Source organism: Octopus sinensis, linkage group LG1 (genome assembly GCF_006345805.1).
Source record: "Octopus sinensis linkage group LG1, ASM634580v1, whole genome shotgun sequence".
In the NCBI taxonomy this organism is placed as follows: Eukaryota; Metazoa; Mollusca; class Cephalopoda; order Octopoda; family Octopodidae; genus Octopus; species Octopus sinensis.
This window is the reverse complement of record NC_042997.1, coordinates 176,720,503-176,747,904: the sequence shown is the minus strand read 5'-3', so window position 1 is coordinate 176,747,904 and position 27,402 is coordinate 176,720,503. Positions and strand designations below refer to the sequence as shown.

At 37.1% G+C, this 27,402-nt stretch overlaps 1 protein-coding gene and 1 non-coding gene across 3 annotated transcripts in view; both read left to right on the top strand.

Moving 5' to 3' along the window:
* The first annotated feature begins 3,776 nt into the window (after nt 1–3,776).
* LOC115219827 lies at nt 3,777–3,895 on the top strand. Its single transcript, XR_003882367.1, has one exon. It is a non-coding gene; the product is annotated as a 5S ribosomal RNA (ribosomal RNA).
* Nucleotides 3,896–11,793: 7,898 nt separating this feature from the next.
* Nucleotides 11,794–27,402, top strand: part of LOC115229894 (Bardet-Biedl syndrome 4 protein-like) — a 39,173-nt gene continuing 23,564 nt past the window's right edge. Inside the window, exons 1-6 of one of the 2 annotated variants that reach the window (XM_036507148.1) lie at nt 11,794–12,788; nt 16,397–16,505; nt 19,138–19,281; nt 22,121–22,232; nt 26,332–26,404; nt 27,171–27,224. In XM_036507148.1, the coding sequence (XP_036363041.1) occupies nt 12,741–12,788; nt 16,397–16,505; nt 19,138–19,281; nt 22,121–22,232; nt 26,332–26,404; nt 27,171–27,224 (540 nt within the window). In that variant the 5' untranslated portion in view covers nt 11,794–12,740. Of the gene's footprint in view, nt 12,789–14,897; nt 14,986–16,396; nt 16,506–19,137; nt 19,282–22,120; nt 22,233–26,331; nt 26,405–27,170; nt 27,225–27,402 lie in introns of those variants that run through there. The other variant, XM_029800189.2, reaches the window with a different exon arrangement.

Sequence of the window (27,402 nt, the reverse complement as noted above, 5' to 3'; positions counted from 1 at the left end):
TTTCTATTTGAATTGACAAGGTGACAACTTCCCCACCGCAAGCGAGGTGCATTAGTTTGGTATGGTAATTTCGTATAGAAATTAAAACTCATCGGTAATGCTTACCCCATTGCAGATGAAATTGAATTTTCGCCTGTCAGTATTATAGAAAATACCATAGGAATCAGTGGCTGAGTCCGCCAAAAGGAAATGTGAAAATTATAAAATAATTAAGGTGGCTAGATGCAATTTAAAACCAAAAGAAGAAATAATTCACCGTCCCTAAAAGGGACCAGTGATGAAGGGAGCAGCCTTTAAATTGTGTCTAACCACCTTAATTATTTTATAATTTTCACATTGCTTTTTTGCAGACTCACCCGCTGATTCCTATGGTATTTTCTATAATACTAAGAGATGAAAGTTCGGCTTTACTACCCACAATGGAGTAAGTATTACTGATGAGTATTAAATTACATACGAAATTAGCATGCTAATCTAATGCAACTTGCTTCCGGTGGAGAGGTTGTCTCGCCTTGTCAGTTCAAATAGAACATATGCTTTATGTGGCTAAAGTATCTATGACTCTTATTTCTAGCAAACCAAGGGTGCTCGCTGCACCCTTGGTCACTTTTAGTGACAATAAATTGTGTGTGTGTGTGTGTGTGTGTGTGTGGTGTTTTATTGACACTGAAAATCTGCACCGACTATTACTCAGAGTTTCTTGTAAACAATCATCAGACAAGGTTGAGCTTTTGGAACAATACGATGGCTTATAAATTTATATAGATGTAATAGTGGCAATTATTTATTAATTCATCAAATAACCATTTAAAGCTGATTGGATAGGGATCATGACTTTTCAAAGTTTCAGGAATTTGTAATCAAAAAAAATAAATAAACATTGAAAACTAGTCAAAGTCGAATTTAAACTCGAAGAAATAATTCGCATATATATACATGATATTAGTCATAATAATTGCAGTGAGGGTGAAAAAAATGTCGATAGAAATCAAGAGTTTATGGAAAATATGTTGTAAAAAATATATAAATTCAGACAAAGATGAATGAGTGTCACGAAATACAAGTAAATTATAAATGAATAATCAAATGAGGAGTGGTGGGTTAGAGCATGCAGGGAAGAAAGAGAAAAAGTGAAAAAGAGGGAGAAAAGCGAGAGAGAAAAGATGATAGCTAAGTTTTAAAAATACTATCAGTTAAAACTGAAGGCATGTATAAACTATGGATAAAAGAGAAATACACGAGTGTGTGTGTGTGTGTGTGTGTGTGTGGTAGCAGCGATTAGAAAGGACACATTTGACAGGGAAATTAGATAGACTTGATGGTAGGTTTCCTTTGCACTCTATTTGTAGGATGTGACAGAAACAAAAAGCAAGCTCTGGGTTAGAAAAAAAAGAGACATTGAAAATATATCGAACAAAATCCAACTTCGAAATATATAAGGATATAGAAATAGCGTTTGGGGATATGTTGATAAAATCAGTCAAATTAATTCAAAGCTGGAGTGATAGTTTTAAAAAAGAGTAACAAAGTAATAAATTAAAATAAAATGTAATAAACATATTTATAAACTATAACCTTGTCAATGAAAGGTTATATAAAAAGCTAAAGGTAAATGTTAAAACTGAAAAAAGAATCGTATAAAAATTGGATGCAACAATGTCAGTTCAAAAACATAAAAAAATACATCCAACAAATTCGAAATTATAACAAAAAGCTGTAAAACACATGCGATAGTGCGTAATGGATGTATATACATTAATCGATCTGTGGTGAAGGCTTCGAAATCAAAAACTTCGAAGAATGTCAACGACTTGTTCCATAGTTCAGATTTTCGATTCAAGATCGAATTGTCCTGAAACAATAAAATATTCCTCGTTTAAGTATAACAAACATTTCATAGGATGGCTGCAGGATCCATCCATACATGTGTGGGCTTGTTCTTTCCAAGATTTACCAGTGTGTTTTGCAAGGGGGAAAACCAGTTTCCTTTAATTACCATACATGTTTGGATAAACACGTTGAGGGCCTGTTGTCTGGATATTGAAAGGAATTTTATATAGGTAAAACCTCATATTGAAACTGTTTTCCGTGACACCGGTGTAAATTTTACATGTAGGACTATTATCGGCATGGACTTATACAACTCCGGTATACAACTCCTTTTATTGGACAATTGCTATTAAGCGGACAGTTACTAGAGTCTTTACAGTTGCCCTTAGAGTTGTCATCATTTTCATTTCAAGTATCATGTTTACTCATATAATGCTGGTTAACAAGCGAAGCGAAGCTGATTTTCAGGGTTCTTCTATTAAATAATCTATAATATAGGCGTAGGAGTGGCTGTGTGGTAAGTAGCTTGCTTACCAACCACATGGTTCTGGGTTCAGCCCCACTGCGTGGCACCTTGGACAAGTGTCTTCTACTATAGCCTCGGGCCGACCAAAGCCTTGTGAGTGGATTTGGCAGACGGAAACTGAAAGAAGCCTGTCGAATATATATATATATATATATATATATATAATGTGTGTGTGTGTGTGTATGTATGTATGTGCGTGTGCATATGATTGTTTGTCTGTGTTTGTCCCCCCAACATCGCTTGACAACCAATGCTGGCGTGTTTACGTCTCCCGTAACTTAGCGGTTCGGCAAAAGTGACTGATAGAATAAATACTAGGCTTACAAAGAATAAGTCCTGGGGTCGATTTGCTCGACTAAAGGCGGTGCTCCAGCATGGCCAGAGTCAAATGACTGAAACAAGTAAAAGAGTAAAAGAGTAATATATTATGCCTTCTGGGAAAATATCCCGGTACTAAACTTTAAAATGTTTATCTACATTAGTCTTGACATGCATACTAAATTAATGTTGAACCACAATACCTTTCTAAGGCTACCCTTGCGAGATCTGGAGTTATTTTTACCGCTAAATCGTTTTATCCAACAAATTCCAAACATTTTCAAAGTGAATAATCCCTCTCCAATCAGCTTTAAATGCTTATTTGATAAGTTATTTAAATAATTATCGCTGTTTTATTTATAAATATTTATAAAGCACCACGTTCTTCCAATAGTTTATTTCTGTCTGATGATCGTTTTCGTGAAACTCTGAGTAACAGTTGGTGAAGTTTTTCAGCTTCCATAAAACCTAATATTGTACTCTACAATTGGTATTCGAGTGCTATTTTCTCCAGTTTATTTTGCGCCTATCTGCTCGCATGTACGCGTGTGTGTGTGTGTGTGTGTGTGTGTGTGTGTGTGTGTGTGTGTGTGAGAGAGTGTATGTATGTATATGCGTGCGTACATGCGTGTGTGCATGCGTGTATGTGTGTATGTGCGCACGCGCGTATGTGAAAGAATGTGGCTTAATGGTTAGGCTCACGATAGTAAAGTCGTGAGTTTGATTCCTGGTGCGGCGTTAGGCCCTCAAGCAAGTCACTTTATTTCCCGTTGCTCCCGTCCATTCAGCTGGCAAAAAATTAGTTGTACTTGTAATTCAAAGGGCCAGCCCTGTCACATTTTGTGTCACGCTGATTCGCCCTGGGAACTACTTTAAGGGTACAAGTGTTTGTGGAGTGATCAGTCATATGACCTTAATTTTTCGAGCAAGTTTTTCAGTTGATCGGATCAGCTGGAACACTCGTCGTCTTAACCGACGGAGTGCTAGTTAAGGGTGGGAAGCACAGTTTATATATATATATATATAATATATATATATATATATATATAACCACAGTTGAAACACTCCTGTCACAACCTGGGACCTTGAAGACTGCTATAATGCTTACGGCCATATCACGTTGAAAGCACCGGTTCTCGTCCGATCACCGAAGTTAAGCAACATCGAGCCTAGTTAGTACTTAGATGGGTGACCGCTTGGGAAACCTAGGTGCTGTAAGCATTTCTTTTTTTTTTAAGGCGGCGAGCTGGCAGAAACGTTAGCGCGCCGGGCGAAATGCTTAGTGGTATTTCGTCTGTCGTTACGTTCTGAGTTCAAATTCCGCCGAGGTCGACTTTACCTTTCATCCTTTCTGGGTCGATAAATAAAGTACCAGTTTCGCACTGGGGTCGATGTAATCGACTTAATCCCTTTGTCTGTCCTTGTTTGTCCCCTCTATGTTTAGCCCCTTGTGGGCAGTAAAGAAATATATAATGCAAGAAAGTATACTAGTCCCTTAATATTTTATATTCAATATTTCATCTATTCAATAAGACAATCAATACTTCATTTCATTTTATCTATATATATATATATATATATATATATATATATATATTTAAGTAGGTGAATGAATTATCCTATGTTTATCGTCAGCATGGAAAATTCGTTTAATCGAAACCTGGGTAGCAAATTCACGTCAGAAACACGGTTGAAGCGACCTGTCAAGGGTAGAAAATCCGGGTTCATGTACAGAAATTTGTATATTGTATATGAATAAATGAAAGAATGGAGTCGAACGAAGATGTTAACAAAATTCCTTTACTCTCGACATATGTTTCGAAGAAAAGCATGTTTTCATTCCTTTGGAAAACGAAGACAGCATGTTTTCATTCGAGACATATGTCGAGAGTAAAGGAATTTTGTTAACATCTTCGTTCAACTCCATTCTTTCATTTATTCATATATATATATATATATATATTATTTATACTATATATTCTATATTCTACATTAATATTATAAAGAATATAAATAAAACATACAAAACAGACTTGGAATTTCTTTGAATAATATATATCCCTCTATACACAATCATATATATATATAAGTAGGTGAATGAATTATCCTAGCATGGGAAATTCGTTTAACCGATACCTGGGTAGCAAATTCACGTCAGAAAACACGGTTGAAGCGACCTGTCAAGGGTAGAAACTCCGGGTTCTTGTGTGGAAATTTGTGTGTTTTTTATATATATGAATAAATGAAAGAATTGAGTCGAACGAAGATGTTAACAAAATTCCTTTACTCTCGACACATGTTTCGAAGACGGCATACTTTTATTCCGAAGGAATAAAGGGTGCATTATGCAATCTTCTCATCAGGAAAGATAAGGAGCCTCACTCAGCCACAAGACGAACAAAAAATTTTGATGATTGCCTACATGGTGACCACAGTGATAATGAGTGTTTTTTTTTAAAATCCGTTATAATCATTGACGTCAAAATTGGGTAGAAGGAGGAAGTAGTAAAAATAGGTAGGGGACAATATGTATGCCGTACGTATGGGGATGTGCAGGTGTGTGCTTGTGTTAATGAGTGCAAGTGTTTATGTGTGTGTATGAATGTGTGTATATAACTGCATTTGTGTCTGTGTGTGTATAACGGATTTTATAATGGATTTTTTTTAAAAAACACTCATTATCACTGTGGTCACCATGTAGGCAATCATCAAAATTTTTTGTTCGTCTTGTGGCTGAGTGAGGCTCCTTATCTTTCCTGATGAGAAGATTGCATAATGCACCCTTTATTCCTTCGGAATAAAAGTATGCCGTCTTCGAAACATGTGTCGAGAGTAAAGGAATTTTGTTAACATCTTCGTTCGACTCAATTCTTTCATTTATTCATATATATATATATATATATATATTCATTCATTTTAAGCTGAATCTTCACAATTCTGAGTTATCCTCATAACGAACAAACTTTAAAACATGCAGAAATTTTATTTTATGTTTTTCTTATCGTTTGTAACTCCGAATGCCCAAACTCGGACACGCACTGTATATGTATATATGTATATATAAATAAATTTATGTATGTATATATAAATATATTAGAAGTGGCTATGTGGTAAAAAGTTTGCTTCCCGACCACATGGTTCCGGGTTCAGTCTCACTGCGTGGCACCTTGGACAAGTGTCTTCAACTATAGCTTCGACCCGACCAAAGCCTTGTCAGAGGATTTGCTTGACGCAAACTAATAGAAGCCCTCCGTATGTCTGTGCGTGTGCATGTGTGTGTGTGTACTCCACCACTTGACAACCGCTGTTGGTGTGTTTACGTCCCCATAACTTAGCAGTTCGGTAAAAAGTAACCGATAGAATAAGTACCAAGCTTTAAATTTTTTTTTATAAGAACTGGAGTCAATTCATTCGACTAGGATTCTTCAAGATAGTGCCCCAGCATGCCGCAGTCTGATGACTGAAACAAGTTAAAGAATGTGTGTGTGTGTGTGTGTGTGTGTGTGTGTGTGTGTGTGTGTGTTTATGAATTTACATATTTCACAATTTGTTGACCATGGAAGAAAAAGTTCGACCGCTACAGAAACTGAACGCAATATGTTAAAGCCAGGAGAAGTGTCGCTAAGCACATTGTCCGGTATGTGAAGGACTCTTCCAGCACGCCGCTTTAACAAGAAATAAAATATCGATACTGCATGAGTCACCAATCTGAAATAAAATAGCTATTAAATGAGTCACCACTTTAGATCAGTGATATCACAACTAATTTGTAGCAGTAATAATAACGGTGTTGATAGGTGTCCAGAAAGTTGTTGCCCTTACTACACTCTGATGATGCAGTTTTATATGAAATATTTAAGCTGTATGCAGGGTGCGATGGATAAATTGTAATCTTATATTTCCGATTTCGCGCGTGCGCTGTGTTTGGTTTTGGTCTTGTCGACTACACAGTATAATAGGGTCAGTTGGGCACCGTCTTTGAGAAAAACAGCACCCTGGCGCAATTCACTCGGCCAGAAATTTGGAAACAACATGTATTGCTTGGTATTCGCGCCGGAATCTCGGAAACATGGGTACATTCCTTACTCTGTGATGCGGTTTTCAGCATAGCTAGCTACAACTTGTTTCGCAAAGGCCGCAATAATCGTAGTGGTGGTGGTGTGATGGTCTGCATTCGTTCAAAGTTTTCAGTAATTCCTTGCGTTGATTTGAACCAATTTTCTACTTGGAGTTGTTTACCGCCCCCCAAATAACCATCAGGACACACATCTTTGTGATATCCTCAGAAGTGCCGCCAGGAAAACATCCACTTATGTTTTTATTGCAGTTGACTTCAATCACTCTGAGATTGATTGGGAAACCTTTCGTTGGCCGCAAAGGGCCAATGATTTCATTGAGCTAGTGCTGGACTCGAACTGGTTCCAAGTGGTCGACTGCCCAACAAGGGGTGACAAAACTTTGGATTTACTCTTTACCACTACTCCTAAAACAGTTATTAGTGTTGCTACTGAGGAACCTTTAGGCAACTATGATCATTGCCAATCTGTCCCTTATGGGCAGTAACAAAAACCACAGCCATCTCCAAACTGCTCGCTTTGACTGGAATAAAGCAGAGTGGAACTCTTGCTGTTCCGAGCTACAACGCCCAAACTGGCAGGAATTTTACGACTCTGGAGATGTGAACACTATACTTCAAAACACCCTGAACTCAATATGGGCAGCATGTGCAGCATCAGTATCATCTTACGACCGCGAGTCTGCTGCCCTAACCACTGGGCCGTTGCGCATCCCTTTCCTGATACTGTTGTTTTGCTGCTACTTCTCACAACTTTGTCGCAGGCCCGTCTTAACAGGATTATAGACCTCCTTCCCGAGCAAGGCAACGCACAGGGACCCCTATATAAAAATCACAGTATACATAGATAAATGTTGGGCCTGAGTTTGTGTAGTCCTCAAGTAACTGCTCAGTGTGCCGATGCATCAAGACAGCTCTGCTTGTATTGACTTCGCCGGTTGGAATCAAGGAACAGCCGGGGAAACATTTGTCAATTGTACCGTATCTCAACCGTTACATCAGTGAACTGCTCTCTCTCTCTCTCTCTCTCTCTCTCTCTCTCTCTCTCTCTCTCTCTCTCTCTCTCACTCACTCACTCAACGTGGTACTTTGTTGTAGCACAAAATATGGGTTGTTATTTAGCTTTAGTACAATCTTATCTCCTATGATCGCGCGTTACCACAAGAAGGCGGATCCATGTAGTTGTTCTCCTGCTACTGTTTGTGTGTCAAGTATGTGGGCGTGGACAATCAACTCAAAACTGCTGCTAATGTAACTATGGTTACTATTATAAGATAGCGACGGCGACAGAGATGACAACTATTCAGATGTATCAGACCTTCGCTAGATTTTTATGGTTGCTGTTTTTATTCTGTCATAAAGTCTAGGCCGTTGTGAGTTTTCAATTCCCCATTAGGGCATTACACTTCCTCTAGTTATGATTCTGTACAGGGGAAGCGAAAAGAACACAATAACCTCCCTTGCATCTCCCTCCTTCGTAAAAATCCCAGATTTGGAGGGGACGAAGGATGAGTTCTTTGAAATACCGATTTTTTTTCTTTCTTTTCAATTAAAAAATTTTTTTTTATTCTCTCACACACATATTGCTGTGAATATTTTTCACCTTTATTTTGAAGCTTCCAAGTGAAAGTATGCAATCTTGATTCGGTATCATGAAGCATGCTTATATATACATATAAATATATATATATAGATAGATAGAGAGAGAGAGAGAGAGAGAGAGAGAGAGAGAGAGATCGCTAGCCACTACACACATTTTTTCTCTCCTTGTTTCTTTCTGTGCCCCTTTCTGTGGAAGAGCGTAGGCTCGAAACGTTAAAGACTTTTTCAATTCCCGAGCGTTATACTAATACACTAATACATCTGTTTGTTTTCTACACCACCTATTTTCGTCTTTTGTTTTTTTGTTAATTCTTCCCCTATATATATATATATATACATACATAGAAGAGAACAAGGTGTACGTTACACCGTATCGTCTATTTGAATGTTTTGCGTTCTTGTCCCATTTTGTATTTTTATATATATTTCTTATACATACTATATATATATATATATATATGTGTGTGTGTGTGTGTGTGTGTGTGTGTGTGTGTGTATGTGTGTGTGTATGTATGTATGTATGTATGTATGTATGTATGTATGTATGTATGTATGTAGAGAGATATATATATACAATATTAGGATCTGAAGAAACGCTGTAAAACTAAGCGCTATATAGACGTGAAACCCTGGGTAACTCCATAGACCGGCCATAATTATCCTTATCTAATTACTCTACTGCTCTATAAAAGAGTGTGCGTCTATTTCGGATTTATGATTTACTGACTATATATGTCTATATATTATTCTTATATTTCCCTTTATACTTCCTATATCCCTCGCTTTCCAAAATAACTTCTTATTTTGAATTCTACTATTTCCTTCTATTTAACTCTCTCATATCGTCTCTGGTGAGGGAATATATTTTATATCTTGAACAGGTGTAAGACTACCCTTCTCTTTATAAAATGTCCTAAAAAATTCACACTGCCTTAGCTTTATTGTCTCACTTTATTTAACCTGTACATATATATAATGAGGGGAGAAATTGGATATTAATTTAATTAAATTAACATCAATTTAACACCAGTGGTCTAGCATACAAAATCTGAAGGTTCAGTAAACTGTATTATATACAAATGAGCGGTTTGACAACTATGTGGACAACCCTTATGCTAGAAGTAGATCCGCTATGGTCTTACCACTAAGAAATGTTCTCAAGAAAAAAAATTTTTGCTAGATTTTTCTTGAGAACATTTCTTAGTGGTAAGACCATAGCGGATCTACTTCTAGCATAAGGGTTGTCCACATAGTGGTCATCCGTCTCACTGTATGTATATATATATATATATATATATATATATATATATAATATATATTCCTGGTGAAAGCTAATTTATGGGGTTACTCTGGCCTATGACCTCTTTAAAATACTTTTAAAGAGGTCATAGGCCAACAGGTCTTGGGGTCTGACGATACGCCATAAAGTTAAACCCTTTATGGACGGGAAACCCGGGTAACCCCATAAACTTCACCAGGAAAAAATATAGACTGCTCTACTTCGTAGTGTGAGCTTCTTCTCCGGATAAATTTTTTTTGTAAAAACATATATATATATACATTTGTTTTTATGTTCAGTTATAATAACAATTTCACACTAATCCGATGGGTAACTCTACATTTTTGTAGCCCGACGATGCCCGATACTTCGAAGTCACTGTCAAGAACATTCTTGTATAAGAGTAATAGACAGACAGACAGACAGACAGATAGATAGATAGATAGATAGATAGATAGATAGATAGATAGATAGATAGATAGATAGATAGATAGATAGATAGATAGATAGATAGATAGATAGATAGAGAGGGGGGGAGAAATAACTGTGAATGTGCGAGCGTGTGTGTGTTGCGAGTTGTCTTGTGCTTGTAATTAAAGGCTCGGCTTTGTCATTAATTCTATTTAAGATTTACGTAAAATGGTACAAATGTATGCGAAATCCTCAACCACGTATATTATAATTCAATGAGTAAGTAGTTTCATTGATCGAACAATTACGATACTTATCGAGAAACCAGCGAAAGATCGGTCCATTTGCTTTTAGTAACAGAAAACCATAAACATTGGTGACAGAGGAAAATAATGATGCTTTTCATCAGCCAAAGAAAAATTACAGTTAATGAAATTCGTAAAAAGGAGAGGACAGTTGTTTCACGCAAATGCTTCTTCGAAGAAATGTATTCTAGTGAGTAATGATGGTTTCAATTTTTTTGCACAAGGCCAGCAGTTTTGGGGAGGGGTGGGGATAAGCCAATTATATCGATCCCAATGATCAGCTGGTACTTACAAGCGTGTAATATTAGTCAGAGTAGAGATGAGTTGGTTTACTGATAAAAACAAACATACTGTATGCTATATTCAAGGGAAGTAACTTTTCAAGTTATGTAGTTGCGTCCCTTTTTATATCTTTTAATAGAACTTCAGCAATATGACTTGGAACTTTGTTCCTTTGCCTTTTATTCTTTACTTGTTGCAGTCATTTGAGTGCGGCCAAGCTGAGACACCGCCTAGAAGGATTTAGTCAAACAGAACGACTCCAGTCCTTTTTTAAAGTCTTGTATTTATTGTATCGGTTCATTTGCCGAACTGCTATCTTACCTGAGCGTAAACAAGTCGACACCGGTTGCCAAGCGGTGGCGGGAAACACACACACACACACACATAGAGGTTTCTTAGGGAGGTTAATCGATTATATTGATCTTCAGTACTTGACTCATATTTTATTTTATCGACCTCTTGTTGTGATTTGAACCCAGAACGTAGAAATGAAATACCGCGAAGCATTTTGTTTGACAATGCAACCATCCTGCCAAACCACCACCCTATCTATAATAATAATGTCTGTATGTGTATATGAAATATGTACGTAGGTGTGTGATTTATTTGATAAAATGAATAAATATGAACGACAACATTTTCTGTTGTTTCCCCTGCCCCAAGAATTGAAGGCTATATATGGGAGGCTGCACAATCTTAATGATAGACTCAATCGATACCCGTACTCTTTCCGCATCTGACACCAGATGTATAAAGGCGTGCGTGACAGTTTCACTGACACGCCCGCACCTCGGGCACGTGGGCGGAACACTGGCACCATGCCTTGACAACCTCTCTTGAACTAGCAAGGGTGATCGGTAGCACAACCAGGCCAGTGATTTCTGGAAGTTGTCCAGATACCTCGCCCCGAATGTTCTTCCGAACAGGTTGACAAGCTGTTCCTCATCGAAGCCTAGAGTCTCCCCCAGGGCGTCGTCGGACATATGCTCTACCAATCCGCTATAGAAATCCGCAGTAGGAAACCCCGCTGCCGGCATTGCTCGCCCGGGAGAACAGAGTGAGTGCATTTCAGCACTCCCTCTGCCATACACTCATTTTTGGTCTCCACGTGAACCATGCTCCTACCTCTCGCAGGGACGTCAAATGTGTCAGGAAGAACTTGACATGCGGTGACCACACCCGTTCACCATCCAGATAGAGCCAGAGGTGTCTCAGCCTCAGCGCGTACATGCACATCATCAGCTAAGGCATCCCTAACCCACCCTTTAGCGGTTTCTGGCAGCAGATGGAGCGCCTCACAAGTGGTGGTTTCCCCTCCCACAAAAAGCAGAAAAAGATCCGTTCCAACTTGTTCGGCCACAAACCGGGGAAAGGCACAACGGTTAGGTGGTAGGTTATCACAGATGCTATAAACACCTGGGCAACCTTCGCTCTCCCTAGCAAGGATAGCGAACTCCCAGACCAAGTCTGTGTTATGACCGTCACTTACTCGGGGGTTCTTGTTTTTATAACTATCCAGAAGGATAGACATATCGTTGAGACCAATGGATTTCGTTGGTGGTACTTGTTATCATAATTCTAGCTTTTGGTGAAATAGAAGAGGTTAGAAGGGTCAAGTGGCGAAGACATTATTTTGCTAAACTAAGGCGCTGGGCAAATATAAACTGCTATCACAGAAAAACTATTGTTTTACCATGAGAAATGTGCAGTTAAAGTGTTAATTTAAATTTGGCTATCTAGGATCGAATCTACATTATGCCTGCAAGATCCACTACATAACCATAGTCAGAGAATTAGATAATATTTCATATAATAAAGTAAGTTAGTTCCAAAAGTGCGTCCATGTTTTAAGATACTACTGACACAAGTACTGGAATGATTCTTTATTTATCGACCCCCGAAAAGATAAAAGGCAAAATTGACCTCAGCGAGATTGGAACTCAGAGTGCAGAGAGCCGGAACAAATACCGCAAAACACTCTAACCAACGCTCAAACAATCCTGCCAACTTGCTACTTTTATGATGAATATCGACTAAGTCAACATTGAAGAGGTTACAATGACAAAACTAGTTCAACGTTTTACTATCTAAATCAGCAGTTCCCAGGGTTGCATGCGGTCCTCAAGTAGCCTTCCGGCGACCCTCAACGATTTTCCCTCTGTAAATATAAATTTTTCTTTGATTTACTAATGTTTTTTGTTTGCTTGTTTGTTTGTTTTGTTTTGTTTTGTTTTTGTTAATTGACATTTATTTACATGAAAGAAAATAACCGGAGAACTTTCTTCAAATTCTTCTAGATCTCTCCGCTAAAACTGTATTGAAACCATTTGTGGGGAAGAAAGAGAAGAAAACAATGCAGCACTAAGTGCTTCAACTGGTCGCGCACCACAAGGTTCAGCAGAACCTACTGAACCAAACCAGCACGTTCACAATATTACCACGGGCGACGGTGGGGCTAAGGCGTTGGAAAAGCCAAGTATCTTCACGTGTATAATAATAATAATAATAATAATGATAATAATGATGATGATGATGATGATGATGATGATGATGATGATGATGATGATGATGATGATGATGATGGTGGTGGTGGTGGTGGTGGTGGTGGTGATGATGATGATGATGTATACAGTGCTCAGGTGCACCACAACTTGGCAAAAGTGCGTATAAAGCATATGCAGTAATGTACAAATGTCTTGGAAGTGAACAGTGTATGAGTCAGATACATGCTTGCGTGTGTATGGAGGGGAGAAAATCAGGTGTAGTGTTGGCGAATCTCAAGAAGCGTGGAAGTTTTGAAGGATGTATCACCTGACACATTGATGAACGAGCTCCTAACGATGAACGTCTCAAACACCATAGGTTGGAAGAGATAGTTCATTGTCAGGTCTCGATACTTCAAGGTTTTGTTCCTTTCGGCTACGAAAGCAGTGACCCTCCCATTTACTGCAGCATCTAGGTTGTGGGGGGGAGTAAAAGAGTCACAGACTGTGGTGTCCCAAATGAAGCACCTACGGATCTTTTCGGTTTGAACGGCAGTTTTTAACATTTTTTTCTAGGTAACTAAAAAATTTAAAACTTCGTATACTGGTAGAATGTGTTTATAAAACATCTTTTTCTCTTGGCTTTATTGAGAAAATTCTATAGCTTGTAAGATATTTGTTGTTGTTTTTTCTTCAATTTCTGCAATTTCAACCAATCAGTGACGTCCATTGAGGTGAAAAAAACATTCTGTACCGTATGAATATGTCCCTCGTTTAAGAAACAGATTGGGTTTATTTACATTTGTGAAGAAAAAAAAGATACCCTTCCCCCCACCCCTAACCCTAACACAGATTGAAATGCAATAGATCGATACTAGGGTCATAATTATGGGTGACAATTTCATATGACACCGCTAGAAAAAACTGCCGTTCAAACCGAAAAGATCCGCACCTACTTCTAACCCAGAGACAGAGGGTAAAACCATCTGGTCTCTTTCCCACACATCTGGCTTCAGAACTAAGGTGATATTAATCCACGTTAGGGCCTGCTTAATGATTAGGTTTAGTTCGGTGTGACGAGTGAAGCGACCAGCATTTAGGCAGCAAGATAGACCGCGAAGTCCTATGGGGTCGAGGGGCATACAACAGCAGCATCTCAGTCTCCTGCAGACGTCAGCACCCACTCTGAGTGCGATGGCCAAAGGCAGGGGACCAATCCCGAGAATTTTGCTCAAGCTGAAAGTAGGCGACACCTTGAAAATTGATCAAATTGATCAAGGAGGGGGTTGAAAGTGGTACCTGAAAGTAGATTATCTCATACTCTATGCTTCCGTCAATCCTCAACTGTAACAAGAACTGACAAACCCAGCTCTCGTTACTGTAATAGAGCTTCATCCAGCTCCCAGTTAGAATTAGTCCATGTTTCTGTGCGGCACCTAAAAAAATCCAGGTTTTAGATCTGGTCTGGACATTAAAAAGGCTGAGAACCACTAGTTTAAACCCTTAGCTATCAATATATAAGGAACCTATACGCAGTCACTTACTCTTGGCCTGCTAGAAATAACAGCCAAATCTCTCTCGTAGTCACAACTCGCTTAAAGGAAAATGAAACAGACACTGTAAATAATGTGATTCTAGATATATTATGTCTGGAAAAGTAGGCAGGTGGTCACGGTTGGAATAGCTTCCATTATAGGTCTGCCAGAACTAGGCTGGCATGAGGCTAACAACAAATACACGGAGGGGATTATCTCATAAGTCCCCATGGACAATAACTCTAAACAGATTAATATTAGCCAATAGAATGGCGTGTATCTAACACCGCTGGCAACCACTGTTTAAATATGGCAGACGTCGGTGCTAAAAAGTTAAGTGTAAGTTTGTGAATATGTTTCAATATTAAATCCAGCATGATATTAGAGTTAATATTTACATATTTTATCACAGAAATAGATTTGATAATATTCAGGAATGCTTTGTAATTGTTTTTCAAGAAGCCATTAGAATGATTTCTGTTTATATAATTTCGTGAACCTCCTTGACAACGATAACTAATTCGTTGTTTATACTTTCCACAGCACATTAACTGCAATATACTATTATATTTATGTTAATCGAAATGAATATTATTGTTATTGTTCTTATTTTTGGGGTTTAAACTCTGTCAGAGTCGGTTTTAATTTTTATTTTTCCGGCCTAAATAAAATTTAATAGATATATCATCATCATCATCTTCATCATTAACAGCATCTTCATTTTAAACATTATTACAATTTTCTGGCAGTAGAGAAGAAATTGGAGTTGGGGTGTCTAATACTACAAGTTAATACACAAATTTGTATAACCATCCAACTATATTTATAAAGTAGTTTTTTTTTAAGTACAACAGTTGTTCAATCACTTCTCTTAATATGTAAATTAAGGTGACTGAGATTACCATCATTTTAAATTACGTATTAGGAAAGCCATAGCTAAATATGAATGTCAAGATTTCCCGTTTCCCCTTCCCTAGGCGTTTTAGGGTCATTATTTTTTGTCTTTTACTGGTTTCAATCATTGGACTGCAGCTATGCCAGGGCACTGTCATAAAAGGTTCTAGTCGAAGGATTTGACCCCAGTACTTATTGCATCTGTTAAGTTATGGGTTATATAAACAAACCAACACCAGTTGTCAAGCAGTGAATGTTGGAAACAAAAACTTTAACACACACACATACATATTTGCATGCATGTATGTATGCTAGATATAGCAACCAAATCTCACATTAATCACACCCTTTCATCTTTAAATGTGGAGGCACGTGGCTTAGTGGTTAGGGTGTCAGCACCATGATCATAAGATTTGGTTTCGATTCCAGGACTGGGTGACGCGTTGTGTTCTTGAGCAAAACACTTCATTTCACGTTGCTCCAATCCACTCAGCTGGCAAAAATGAGTAACACTTCGATGGACTGGCGTCCCGTCCAGCTGGGGAACACATACACCATAGAAACTGGGAAACTGGGCCCATGAGCCTGGCTAGGCTTTAAAAGGGCGCATTTATTTTATTAATATCATCTTAAAAATGAACTGACACATTGATAATCCTAGGTAAATACAATGGAATGTTTGCAAATGGAATGCCTTTAATTGTGGGTTTAACTAATCATAGCTGATAGGAAGCTAAACAGTAACTGAAGAGTGTAAAAGCTGAATTTTCTTTTTTTCTTTTCTTTTTTTTTTTAATATAATAAACAAACAATACTGTTTTATATAATGTCTGATTTATTTTATTTATATCTACAGCAAAATGGTACCTCTACACCAGTAGTGAATGCATCATCTAGTTCACTAACTGATTCAGTATCATCAAATACATCACAAGCCCATCGACCAGCAGCAAAACAAAAAAAACGTCAGTTATACCACTCATTTATACACAAATTTCTTATATTATTTTGAATAACCTCATATTTCTTGGTTGTATGTTTAGTGATAGGAAAAGGGTCCTGTTGGTGAAGGCTGGTCATGCATCAGAACATACTTGTGCAGATGCATGATCTGCATGTACCTGTGCAACTGCAGGTATGTGCAGGCCTAGGCAGGGTTTTTTTCTTTTGTTCATTTTTTAGGTAAACTGGACCATGCATGCAAGTCACTCATCTTCTTGCCTCTAGTGTTTATGCAGGCTGCCAACTGGGGCCAATGCAGCATGAAACCAATTTCATTGCAGGCATTGGGCCTTGTTGTCAGAACTCAAGGAGCTGGAAGAGATATTGCAAAGCATCTTACCCAACCCTCTAACATTTTGCTTAATCCACCACCCTGGATTGGATACTTTTCTTATTAACCCTAAAATGGTGAAAGTTAAAGCTGACCTCAATGGGATCTGAACTCAGAGTTCAGAGGGTTGAAACAAATACTACAAAGTATTCTATCCATTGCTCTAATGACTCTGACAATTTGCCACTTCAAGAAGTATAGTCAGCTGTAAAACAATATAAAACTATTCCTTCTATGATGCAAAGGAGAAGTGAAACAACTACTGAAGTTTTGTGGGGTTTTGTTTTGTGTTTTGATATTGAATTTTTCAAATAAAATAACGTTGATTGCATTAATCTTTTCTGCAGTATCATTGTTTAATTATTCTGAATTTCAATAATTACCAGAGTCAACTTTGTCTTTTCTCTTCTGAGTTTAATAAATTAAGTACCACTAACATACTGAAGTATACCGAATCTGCTACACCAAAGATTGGCAAACTATGACCCATGCTCCAAATCTAGCCCATAGCCTCATTTTATACAGTCTGCCAACTTTATTGAATATATGATATTGCTTAGAAAAATTCTTTGTTTTCCCCTATCTTTGGTTAGCAAATAATAGGTATCAAAAAATAGACCAGAAGTTCTGATTTTGTTGAGGCTTAAAACTGAATCCAATTTTTTATTTATTAATATTGATGATGATGATGATGATGAATATATAATATACATCTTCTATATCTATTATATATATATATATATATATATATATATATATATATATATATATATATATTTATATAAAATATATATTTTACTGTATATTATATTTACCTCTGCCAAGGAAGGAGGTTATGTTTCCATCAGCGTTGGTTTGCCCGCCTGTGTGCAAAATAACTCAGAAAGTTGAGAATGACAAAGTTGGTAATGACACAAGGAACAGATGATGAAATTTTGGTTGTGATCCATGAATTTTTATGGATTCTTGAAGGATTTTTCATTTGTTTACTTTACATGAAGTATTTCAATGTTACATTCTTTGATTATCTCCCTTGAAAATACATTCATCGTTTCCACTTAACCTATGGTGGCGTTGCTGTTTTCAAAGTTTATTTTCGTTTCTCTATTAGTAATTTTGCTCGTGTATCTATCTTAAAATGAGCTGCTTGGCGGAGGTCTGCGGAGATGACATGACAAGCCTTGACTATTGGGATTGACTCAAAAATCTTGGGCTTTGCTCCTTCCTTCGCCACTGTGAAACTAGCTTGCTGTTTTCATTGATGTACTATAACTGCTTCAGATGATTCCTGTTTTTAAAGGGGTTTTTTTTTTAATCATATGGCTGTGTTATTTTTTTAACCCCGCCAAGGATGTTCTGTTTTTGCCGGCGTTGGTTTGGGAAATCAGGCAATTTTCAGTATGCATGTATCAAGTGCTTTTCTAGTTATTTATATATTGATTTAAAACACAGGGAATTGGAATAACAGAGACTCATATACTGTTGCAATTTAGTTTACAGAAAGGATTGATTCTAAGAAAGGAAGAAGAGACAGAACATATTTACTTGTTCATTGAGAAAAATGCACACGTGTGTGTGTGTGTGTGTGGTTAAGAAGTTCACTATGCAACCACATAGTTTCAAGATTAGTCCTCATACACTGCATTTTGCATAAATGCCTTTTACAATGGTCCTGGGTCAACCAATGCTTTGTAAGGTAATCTGATCAATAGGAATTACAACATATGTGTGGAAATATTGATATTCCACATTGTCACTGCTTCAGTGAACTGATGGTGAGGCTGACTTTCCTTGTTGACATTATGATCAGTCACTCAATACTTTCAGAAACCTTTGGACTAAAAAAAATTCCTTATTTGATAAACAAGTGCTGGTAACCCCCCCCCCCCTCTCTCTCTCTTTCGGAGAGGCACTGAGTGCCTACACGCACATATACACACACGGCAGTAACTTCCGCCTACCGAATTCAATCACAAAGCTTCGGTCGGTTCGGGGCTATAGCAGAAGACACCTGCCCAAAGTGCCACGCAGTGGGACTGAACCCGAAACCATGTAGCTAGGAAGCAAGCTCCCTAACCACACAGCCATGTCCGCACCTAGGAAGCATATACAGACATAATATCTTACTGCAAATAATTCCCAGTTGAAACCCACACTAACATGAAAAATGAACAAACAAATATAAAGTGTTATTATTTTTATTGTACTTTCTTTGTTATATAGTGTACAAAGTTTGTTACATGTATATCTGCAATATTTTCTAGCCCCTGATTTACCAGCTCTTGAATCACGCAACTGGCTAATTCACCTTCATTATATTAGAAAAGATTTTGAAACTTGTAAAGTTTTAAACAAAGAACAACTCACTGAAACAGGAGGATTATGTGAATTTGCAGTTTTTGTAGAAGGTAAATATATTGTTGCTATTGTTGGTTATTATGTTTTGTATATTTCTGGGGTTTTATAGACACAAGTTAATTGGACATTGCTTGCGAAGACCTGTTGAGGCAAGTGAAATCGAAATCAAATTCGATGACTAGCATCCATGTTAGTGGAGCACTAAGAGCACCATCCGAGTGTAATCGTTGCCAGAGCGGCTAACTGGCGTTCGTGCCAGTGGCACGTAAACAGCACCATTCGAGTGTGATCGTTACCAGCGTCGCCTTACTTGCACTTGTGCCGGTGTGCAGGTGACACGTAAAAAAAAAAAACGATTTTTTCGTGGTCGTTGCCAATACCACCTGACTGGCCCTCATGCCGGTGGCACGTAAAAGCACCCACTACACTCTTGGAGTGGTTGACGTTAGGAAGGGCATCGCTGTAGAAACTCTGTCAGATCAAGATTGGAGCCTGGTGCAGCCATCTGGTTCGCCAGTCCTCAGTCAAATCGTCCAACCCATGCAATCATGGAAAGCAGATGTTAAACGATGATGATGATGATGAAGTCTGTATATGAATTGGGGCATTAATTAAGGGCATAATGTTGATTGTTGATGCTTTTTTGTTCCCAATAAACAGGAACTAAGAGGACAAAAATATCAGTACATGTACTGAATATTATTCAGCTATTTTGATAGAAGAAAAGTATGTATCCATTAATAACAAGGTTAATTAACATAATATCACATCAGATGGTGATGGTTTAATTTTAACCAGAAAAAAGAAAATTTAAGTAAAAAATAGCTTTCCAGTTAAAAAAAATTTCAGTCTGTCTGTCTGTTAGTGAACCAAGGAGAGACAATACTAATGCCCTCTTCCTAATGAGACGACTGCAGAAGAAATAATAGACTGAGAGCAAGTCACTGTATTTATCATACCTTATAAATGAATATTTTATTCTTTTTAATAACTGCCCCACTCGACTCTTTCTATCCATTGTACTATCACTGTTGTTCACATCACACTCCGATTGCAACATTGTACTTCTTCCACTTCTGATTCCTGTAATACTCTCTCACGCCACTGTCCCCCTCCTTCCCATCATACTCTCAGTCCCCTCTCCCTTCCATTCATCCCTCTTAATCATGTCAAAGAGTAGTAATGACTCTTTCATCTTGCAAGACAAATTCAATAATACTGTCGCCATGACATATTGTAGCCAGTAAACCCTGTAAATAAAATATAATAGGCATAGGTGTGGCTGTGTGGTAAGTATAGGTGTAGGAGTGGCTCATCAGTAGAATACACTCAGAAAGAAACATAAATACATATATATATGTATATAAATACAACATACGAATACTTACATATACGAACGTATACATACATATATATGCACGTATGCATCAAGGCTAGTTCAAAATGCCCGCTAATTCCATGTGCTATATGGTAAAACATCACCGCAGTAAATACAGTGATGAAATAAATTTATATTTATATAAATAAGGATGAGATCGTTAATTTAAAATAAAATTACGAACCTATCAAGTGATCAGCATGGAAAAATAACCTTCAAAGGTAATAATTATTAAAATTATAAATTAGGGTATCTACGAGATACCACCATGCTGAAAATAGCAGCCATGAACCAACTCTAAAACCACCTTAAGTTTTCATATAGCAACATGGAGAAAAGACAGAGAGACAAAATGAAACTAGTAAAGAATTACTGGATAATTCTAGATCCCGGATTTCTGGATTTGCATTTAGAAATGCTTTGCCTCGTTAGTAGAATACACTCAGAAAGAAACATAAATACATATATATATTATTTCGTCACTGTATTTACTGCGGTAATATTTTACCATATAGCACATGGAATTAACAGGCATTTTGAACTAGCCTTGATGTGTACATGCATATATATGTATGTATACATTCGTATATGTAAGTATTCGTATGTTGTATATATATATATATATATATATATATATATATATATATGTATTTATGTTTCTTTCTGAGTGTATTCTACTGACAAGGCAAAGTCAGAAATCCGGGATCTAGAATTATCCAGTAAATTTTTTACTAGTTTCATCTTGTCTCTTTGTCTTTTCTCCATGTTGCTATATGAAAACTTAAGGTGGTTTTAGAGTCAGTTCATGGCTGCTATTTTCAGCATGGTGGTATCTCGTAGATACCCTAATTTATGATTTTAATAATTATTACCTTTGAAGGTTATTTTTCCATGCTGACCACTTGATAGGTTCGTTATTTTATTTTAAATTAACGATCTTATCCTTATTTATATAAATTTATATATATGTGTGTGCGTGTGTGTGTGTTTGTGTGACTGTGCTTGTCCCCCCAGCACCGCTTGACAACTAATGTTGGTGTGTTTACGTCCCCCGTAACTTAGCAGTTCGACAAAAGAGACCGATAGAATAAGTACTAGGCTTACAAAGAATAACTTCTGGGGGCGATTCGCTCAACTAAAGGCGGTGTTCCAGCATGGCCACAGTCAAATGACTGAAACAAGTAAAAGAGTGAAAGAGTAAGCATGTCAGCCACTCTAATGTTGATACCATCTTAAAATCTGCTTAGTACACATTATAACAAAATTGCTAATAGGAAGAGCATCCTGCCAAAGAAACCATGCCAAAAAGTGGAATATTTTTACCCATCAAAGAGAGCAATAACTCCAAATAAGAACTGACTCAGATTGTAACAACCTGGTTAACACATGCCAGCATGAATAGTTGATGTAAAATTGATGATGATAATGGTGATGATGGTGGTGGAGAGGAGGTGGTGGTGGTGGTGGTAGGGACAATGATGTTGATGTAATCTTTTTATGATTATTTTTAGCTTTGATTCTCAGACAAGAAGGAAAAATTCAAGAGAGCCTAGATTTATTCCAAAACTGTGTTTTTCTAAACCCTCATTGTCCGGACAATTTAAAACAAGTGGCAAGATCTTTGTGAGTATTTCAGAATTACATTTCTAAATATGACACGTTAAAATATTTACCATGTGCCTTAATCTACTACCTAGAATCCAGATATTTGGGTTGTATTCTCCAATTTGCACAAAAGGAAAATGAATTTTTTTTGTTCTTAATTGACATACATAGGTGCAGTTTGGGGGTTCAGTCCTACTGTGTGGTACCTTGGGCAAATGTCTTCTACTATAACTCTGGGCCAACCATGCCTTGTGAGTGAATTTGGTTGATGGAAACTGTGTGTAAGCCCCTTGTATATATGTGTGTGTGTGTGTGTGAAACAATGTATGTGTATGTTTTTGTGTTTGTATTTGTTCCCCACCAATTGTTTGACAAATGGTGTTGGTTTGTTTACATCCCCATAACTGTGTTTTGGCAAACATGACCAATAGAATTTGTACCAGACTTTTAAAAAATAAGTACTGGGGTCGATTTGCTTGAGTAAAACTGCTCACGGTAGTGCTCCAGTATGGCCACAGTCAAAAGGCTAAAACAAGTAAGAGATAAAAAGATAAAGATACCAAAAGATGTCTTAATATTAAGTAATAAGTGGTAGAATGCTTGCCTGCCATGCAGGCGGCCTGGGTACATTTCCCAGTCGATGCATCGTTGACTTACATTTTAACAGTGGTGCATCAGCTAGAGAGAAACAAAAAAAGAAGAAGGTGGTGAGCTAGCCCAATCATTACCATGCTGGACAAAATGCTTTGCAGTATTTCATTTGTGTTTATATTCTGAGTCCAAATTTCACCAAGGTAGACTTTGCCTATCGTCCTTTCAGGGTCAATAAAATAAGTACCAGCTGAGCACTGGTGTTGATGTAATCAACTTACCCGCTCCCTTGAACATGATGGCATTGTGCCAAAATTTGAAATATTAAATAAGGTGGTGAGCTGGCAGAATCGTTACCGTGCTAGACAAAATGCTCAGCAGCATTTTGTCTGTCTTTACATCCTGAGTTCAAATTTCACTAAGGTCACCTTTGCCTTTCATCCTTTCAAGGGGCAACAAAATAAGTACCAGTTGAACTTTACCTGCATCGCCATCATTACCTGCATCGCCCTACTGGCACTTGAAAAAACATTTGAGTGAGGTCGTTGCCAGTGCTGCTGGACTGGCTCCTGTGCAGGTGGCACATAAAAAGCACCATTTGAGTGTGGCCATTGCCAGTACTGCCTGACTGGCCCTCATGCCGGTGGTACATAAAAGCACCCACTACACTCTCAGAGTGGTTGGCATTAGGAAGGGCATTCAGCTGTAGAAACTCTGCTAGATCAGATTGGAGTCTGGTAGAGCCATCTGGATCGCCAGACCTCAGTCAAATCATGCAATCTATTCTAGCATGGAAAGCAGACGTTAAATGATGAACGAACGATTGAACCCTGAAGTGGATGTAACTGACTTAACGCCTCCTCTGAAATTACTGGCCTTGTGCCAAAATTTAAAACCAATATTAATTAATGAGATTAAGGATGATAGATTAACAGAATTGGTAAAACATTGGCTCAAATACCTTCCAGCATTTAATTGTATCGTTTTATGTTCTTCTGAGTTTGAACTCAAATAAAGGTCAACTTCACCTTTCATCCTTTATGGGATGGTAAAATGAATACCAACCAAATAGTAGGTCAATATAATCAACCATTCCCATTCTTCTATCTGAAGTGTACCTCTTTGTTCTCTTGTCAGAGACCAATATTTATGAAAGTAACCTTGGGCCCATATGGAAAAAATCTTTTATTATTATTCTCTTGAATAATAATTATTATTATTCTCTTGAGAACACCATAAGCATTCAGTGACCCAGTTTGAAAGACCTTTTTTGTTTTCCTCTTTATTTAGCAACATGTGTAAAGTACAAACATTGTAACACACCTACTATTCTCTGCTTTTTCCTTTTCATAGTCATGGCTTTTGTTTTTTTTATCAAAAACAATAATTTATTCTGGTAACATGAAAGAGACAGGTTTCTTTGTATTTAATAACATTATACTGCAAATATACTGATTTACAAAATTACATAAAAATATGTATTTTTATCCATAGCTTTTCTTATTCAGAACTAGAAATATTAGTTTAATACTACCTAATTATGTGTACCTTTTTTTTTCTTACAGCAAATAGTCATACATAATTACAAATCAAATCAAGAACTCACTTTTGACTCTTTGTTGTAGACTTTTCTCTTCACTTAATGTTGACATCTTTCTTTTACAAGGTGTTAAAATATTGGTACAAAGCATGTTAAAATATGAACATAGTCAGAAAAATGCAGATCTACTCTTGAATGAATCATTTGTGTATGTACATACAAATATATGTATGTATATTTGTCTCTGTGTGTGTGTGTATGTATGTAATGTGTGTGTATTATGTATGTATACATCTATGTGTGTGTATATATAAGTATGTTAAATGATGATGATATATATGTGTGTGTGTCTGTGTATTTATAAATAAGTGTGTGTGTGTATAGATATATTGTTGCCTGTAGATATTGATACACACACACGCACAATATCCACAGACAGTTATTCCAAATATGAACAATGTTTCATGACAAAGAGCAATGATCACATTGTAAATGTGTTTGCTCTGATCTGATTTGGTAAAAACCATTGCTTGACTTTCCATGAAGTTTCAGAAGTAGGCATCTGTATAACTTTATGCCACGTGACTTGAAAAAAGAAATAGGAAAATGCATTGTGTTACTGTAAAGTTTGTGCTGCACCTCTGCTGACATGCAAGCAGAAAGAGAAGAGTGTTATGGACAGTCAGGATTTATTTGTTTGAATGTTGATAAAAAATTTTCTGACAAGATATGGATGTATAATTATGATATTGAATACACAAAGAAAAGGCAGTTATTACTGTCCTTTGTATTTGAGAGGGGCTGTGTAAAGAGAGTGACCTGAGGCATGGACAAACAAAACTTGGATATTGCACCATAGAAACTTGCCTGCTCATGACTCCTTGTCCATGACCTTTTTGGCAAAGTGTGGATGACTCTCATTCCAGAGATACCTTAATCTCTATACATTTACCTCTACAGATTATTTTTGTTCCTAAAGTTGAAATCCACTCAGAAAGGTCACCAATTTCAAACAATAAAAGATATATACCAACAATTTCCCAATGAGAACTGTGCACAAGGTCTGAAAATACATTTCAAGACTTGTTCAAAAATTGATAAAAAAAAAAAAAAGCTCTCGGCAGTAGTGTGTCAACAGTGAAGGGAAGTATTATGGATGATACAAGTCTGATTAAATTAAGCAATATAGATTTGCTTTGTAAAAAGTTTTGTTTCATTATAGACAAATCTCCTCCAGTGTTCAACTGGTATTTATTTTATCGACCCCGAAAAGATGAAAGACAAAGTTAACATTGGAAGAATTTGGACTCAGAATGTACAGATGAAAGAAATGCTGCTAAGCATTTTCCTGGTGTGCAAATGATTCTGTCAGCTCACCGCTTTCATTTTGCATTATTAATATTACTTTATACTAGATGCACAGCTAAAAAAGACTCTCAAGGAATGTTTTCCTGTATTTATGTGATTGGGGGAAATGCTTATTGACTAAACAAAGACATGTTTGAAATAGCAATCAAATCGCCTTCAAATCATACTTGTGTATCTTATGTTGCTTTCATATAATATCTGGTGATGGGTGTGGATATATATGCATTGCAATATCTCTAGGAGGACAGTAACCCTGAACAACAACTTACAGGATAGAGAGTATTGTTTAATCCTGCTAAAGACAATCTCTCTAGTATTAGTGGCATGATAAAGGTGAGACACTGTGAGAACCATCCTACCTATGCAAGCTGAGAAAGCTAATGTAAAATGATGATAATAAAATTAAACTCATCAAGAAAAGAATTAACTCAGATGAGATGCAGTTCAGTTTTGTATTAGGAAGAGAGACTAGCAATACTCTCTTCCTAGTGAGATACATGCACAAGAAGTATTTAATTAGAAATAAGGCACTATACCTGGGGGTTTCATCATATTTTGATCAAGTGACTTGATAAAAGTATGAAACATAAATCTGACATATATCTGTTTTACTTTTAGATTCTTGTTGGCACGACACAAAGCTGCGATAGGTGTTTACCAAGAAGCTGCAAAATACAGTGAAAAGGATTGGGTAATCAATTTTATTAACTTCCCTTCTTGTTACAATAAATCAAAACTGAATATCATAAGGCTATTAGTCTACCTTATTTCTAAAGTAGGTTGTCTTAGAGTGATTAATGATAAAACAAGCATCATCATCATCATTATTTAATGTCCGCTTTCCATGCTAGCATGGGTTGGACGATTTGACTGAGGACTGGTGAACCAGATGGCTGCACCAGGCTTCAATCTTGATTTGGCAGAGTTTCTACAGCTGGATGCCCTTCCTAACGCTAACCACTCTGAGAGTGTAGTGGGTGCTTTTACGTGCCACCAGCACGGGGCCAGTTAGGTGGTACGGGCAATGACCTCGCTCGAATCTTTTACACATGCCACCGGTACAGGTCAAGATAGAAAAGGAAAATTGTTCCCCATCACTTCTCCTCTTCTCATCACTCCATACTGTGTCTACCCCATCCCCAGATCACAAAATTCCTTTTCTTCCAGTCCTTCCTACACAAAATATCTCTCCTCAGACATTTCCTTCTCACTCTGCAGCTAGTAACTTGCAACTATTTAAGAGAAACAGTGACTACATTAGTTTCAGTCTTCTAACATTATACGTCTAACACAGATTCTGCTTGCTTTATTTCTTTCTACACTTGTCATTGAGTATTACACTTTTCTGTATTACCAATTTGATTATGTGCATAATTTGTGTATCACCCATCTAACCCACATATTTCAGCATCATATATACATAAATATATATTTATGTATTATATTTATTTTACCAGGAGATAGCACACAATGTTGGGATATGTTACATGCACCTAAAGGATTACGAAAGGGTGAGTATCTCATTGTTATTGTTGTTATTGTTTAGCTGCAGCTCAGCCATGATAAAACAGATCTATTATCAGAGGCATTCTTGCCATGGTCATCTCTTTGTTTTGTTTTTTTTATACATTGTGTATCTAGGGTTACATTAGCCAATGTGTCCTGCATCTCTCTATATATAAACGGCAA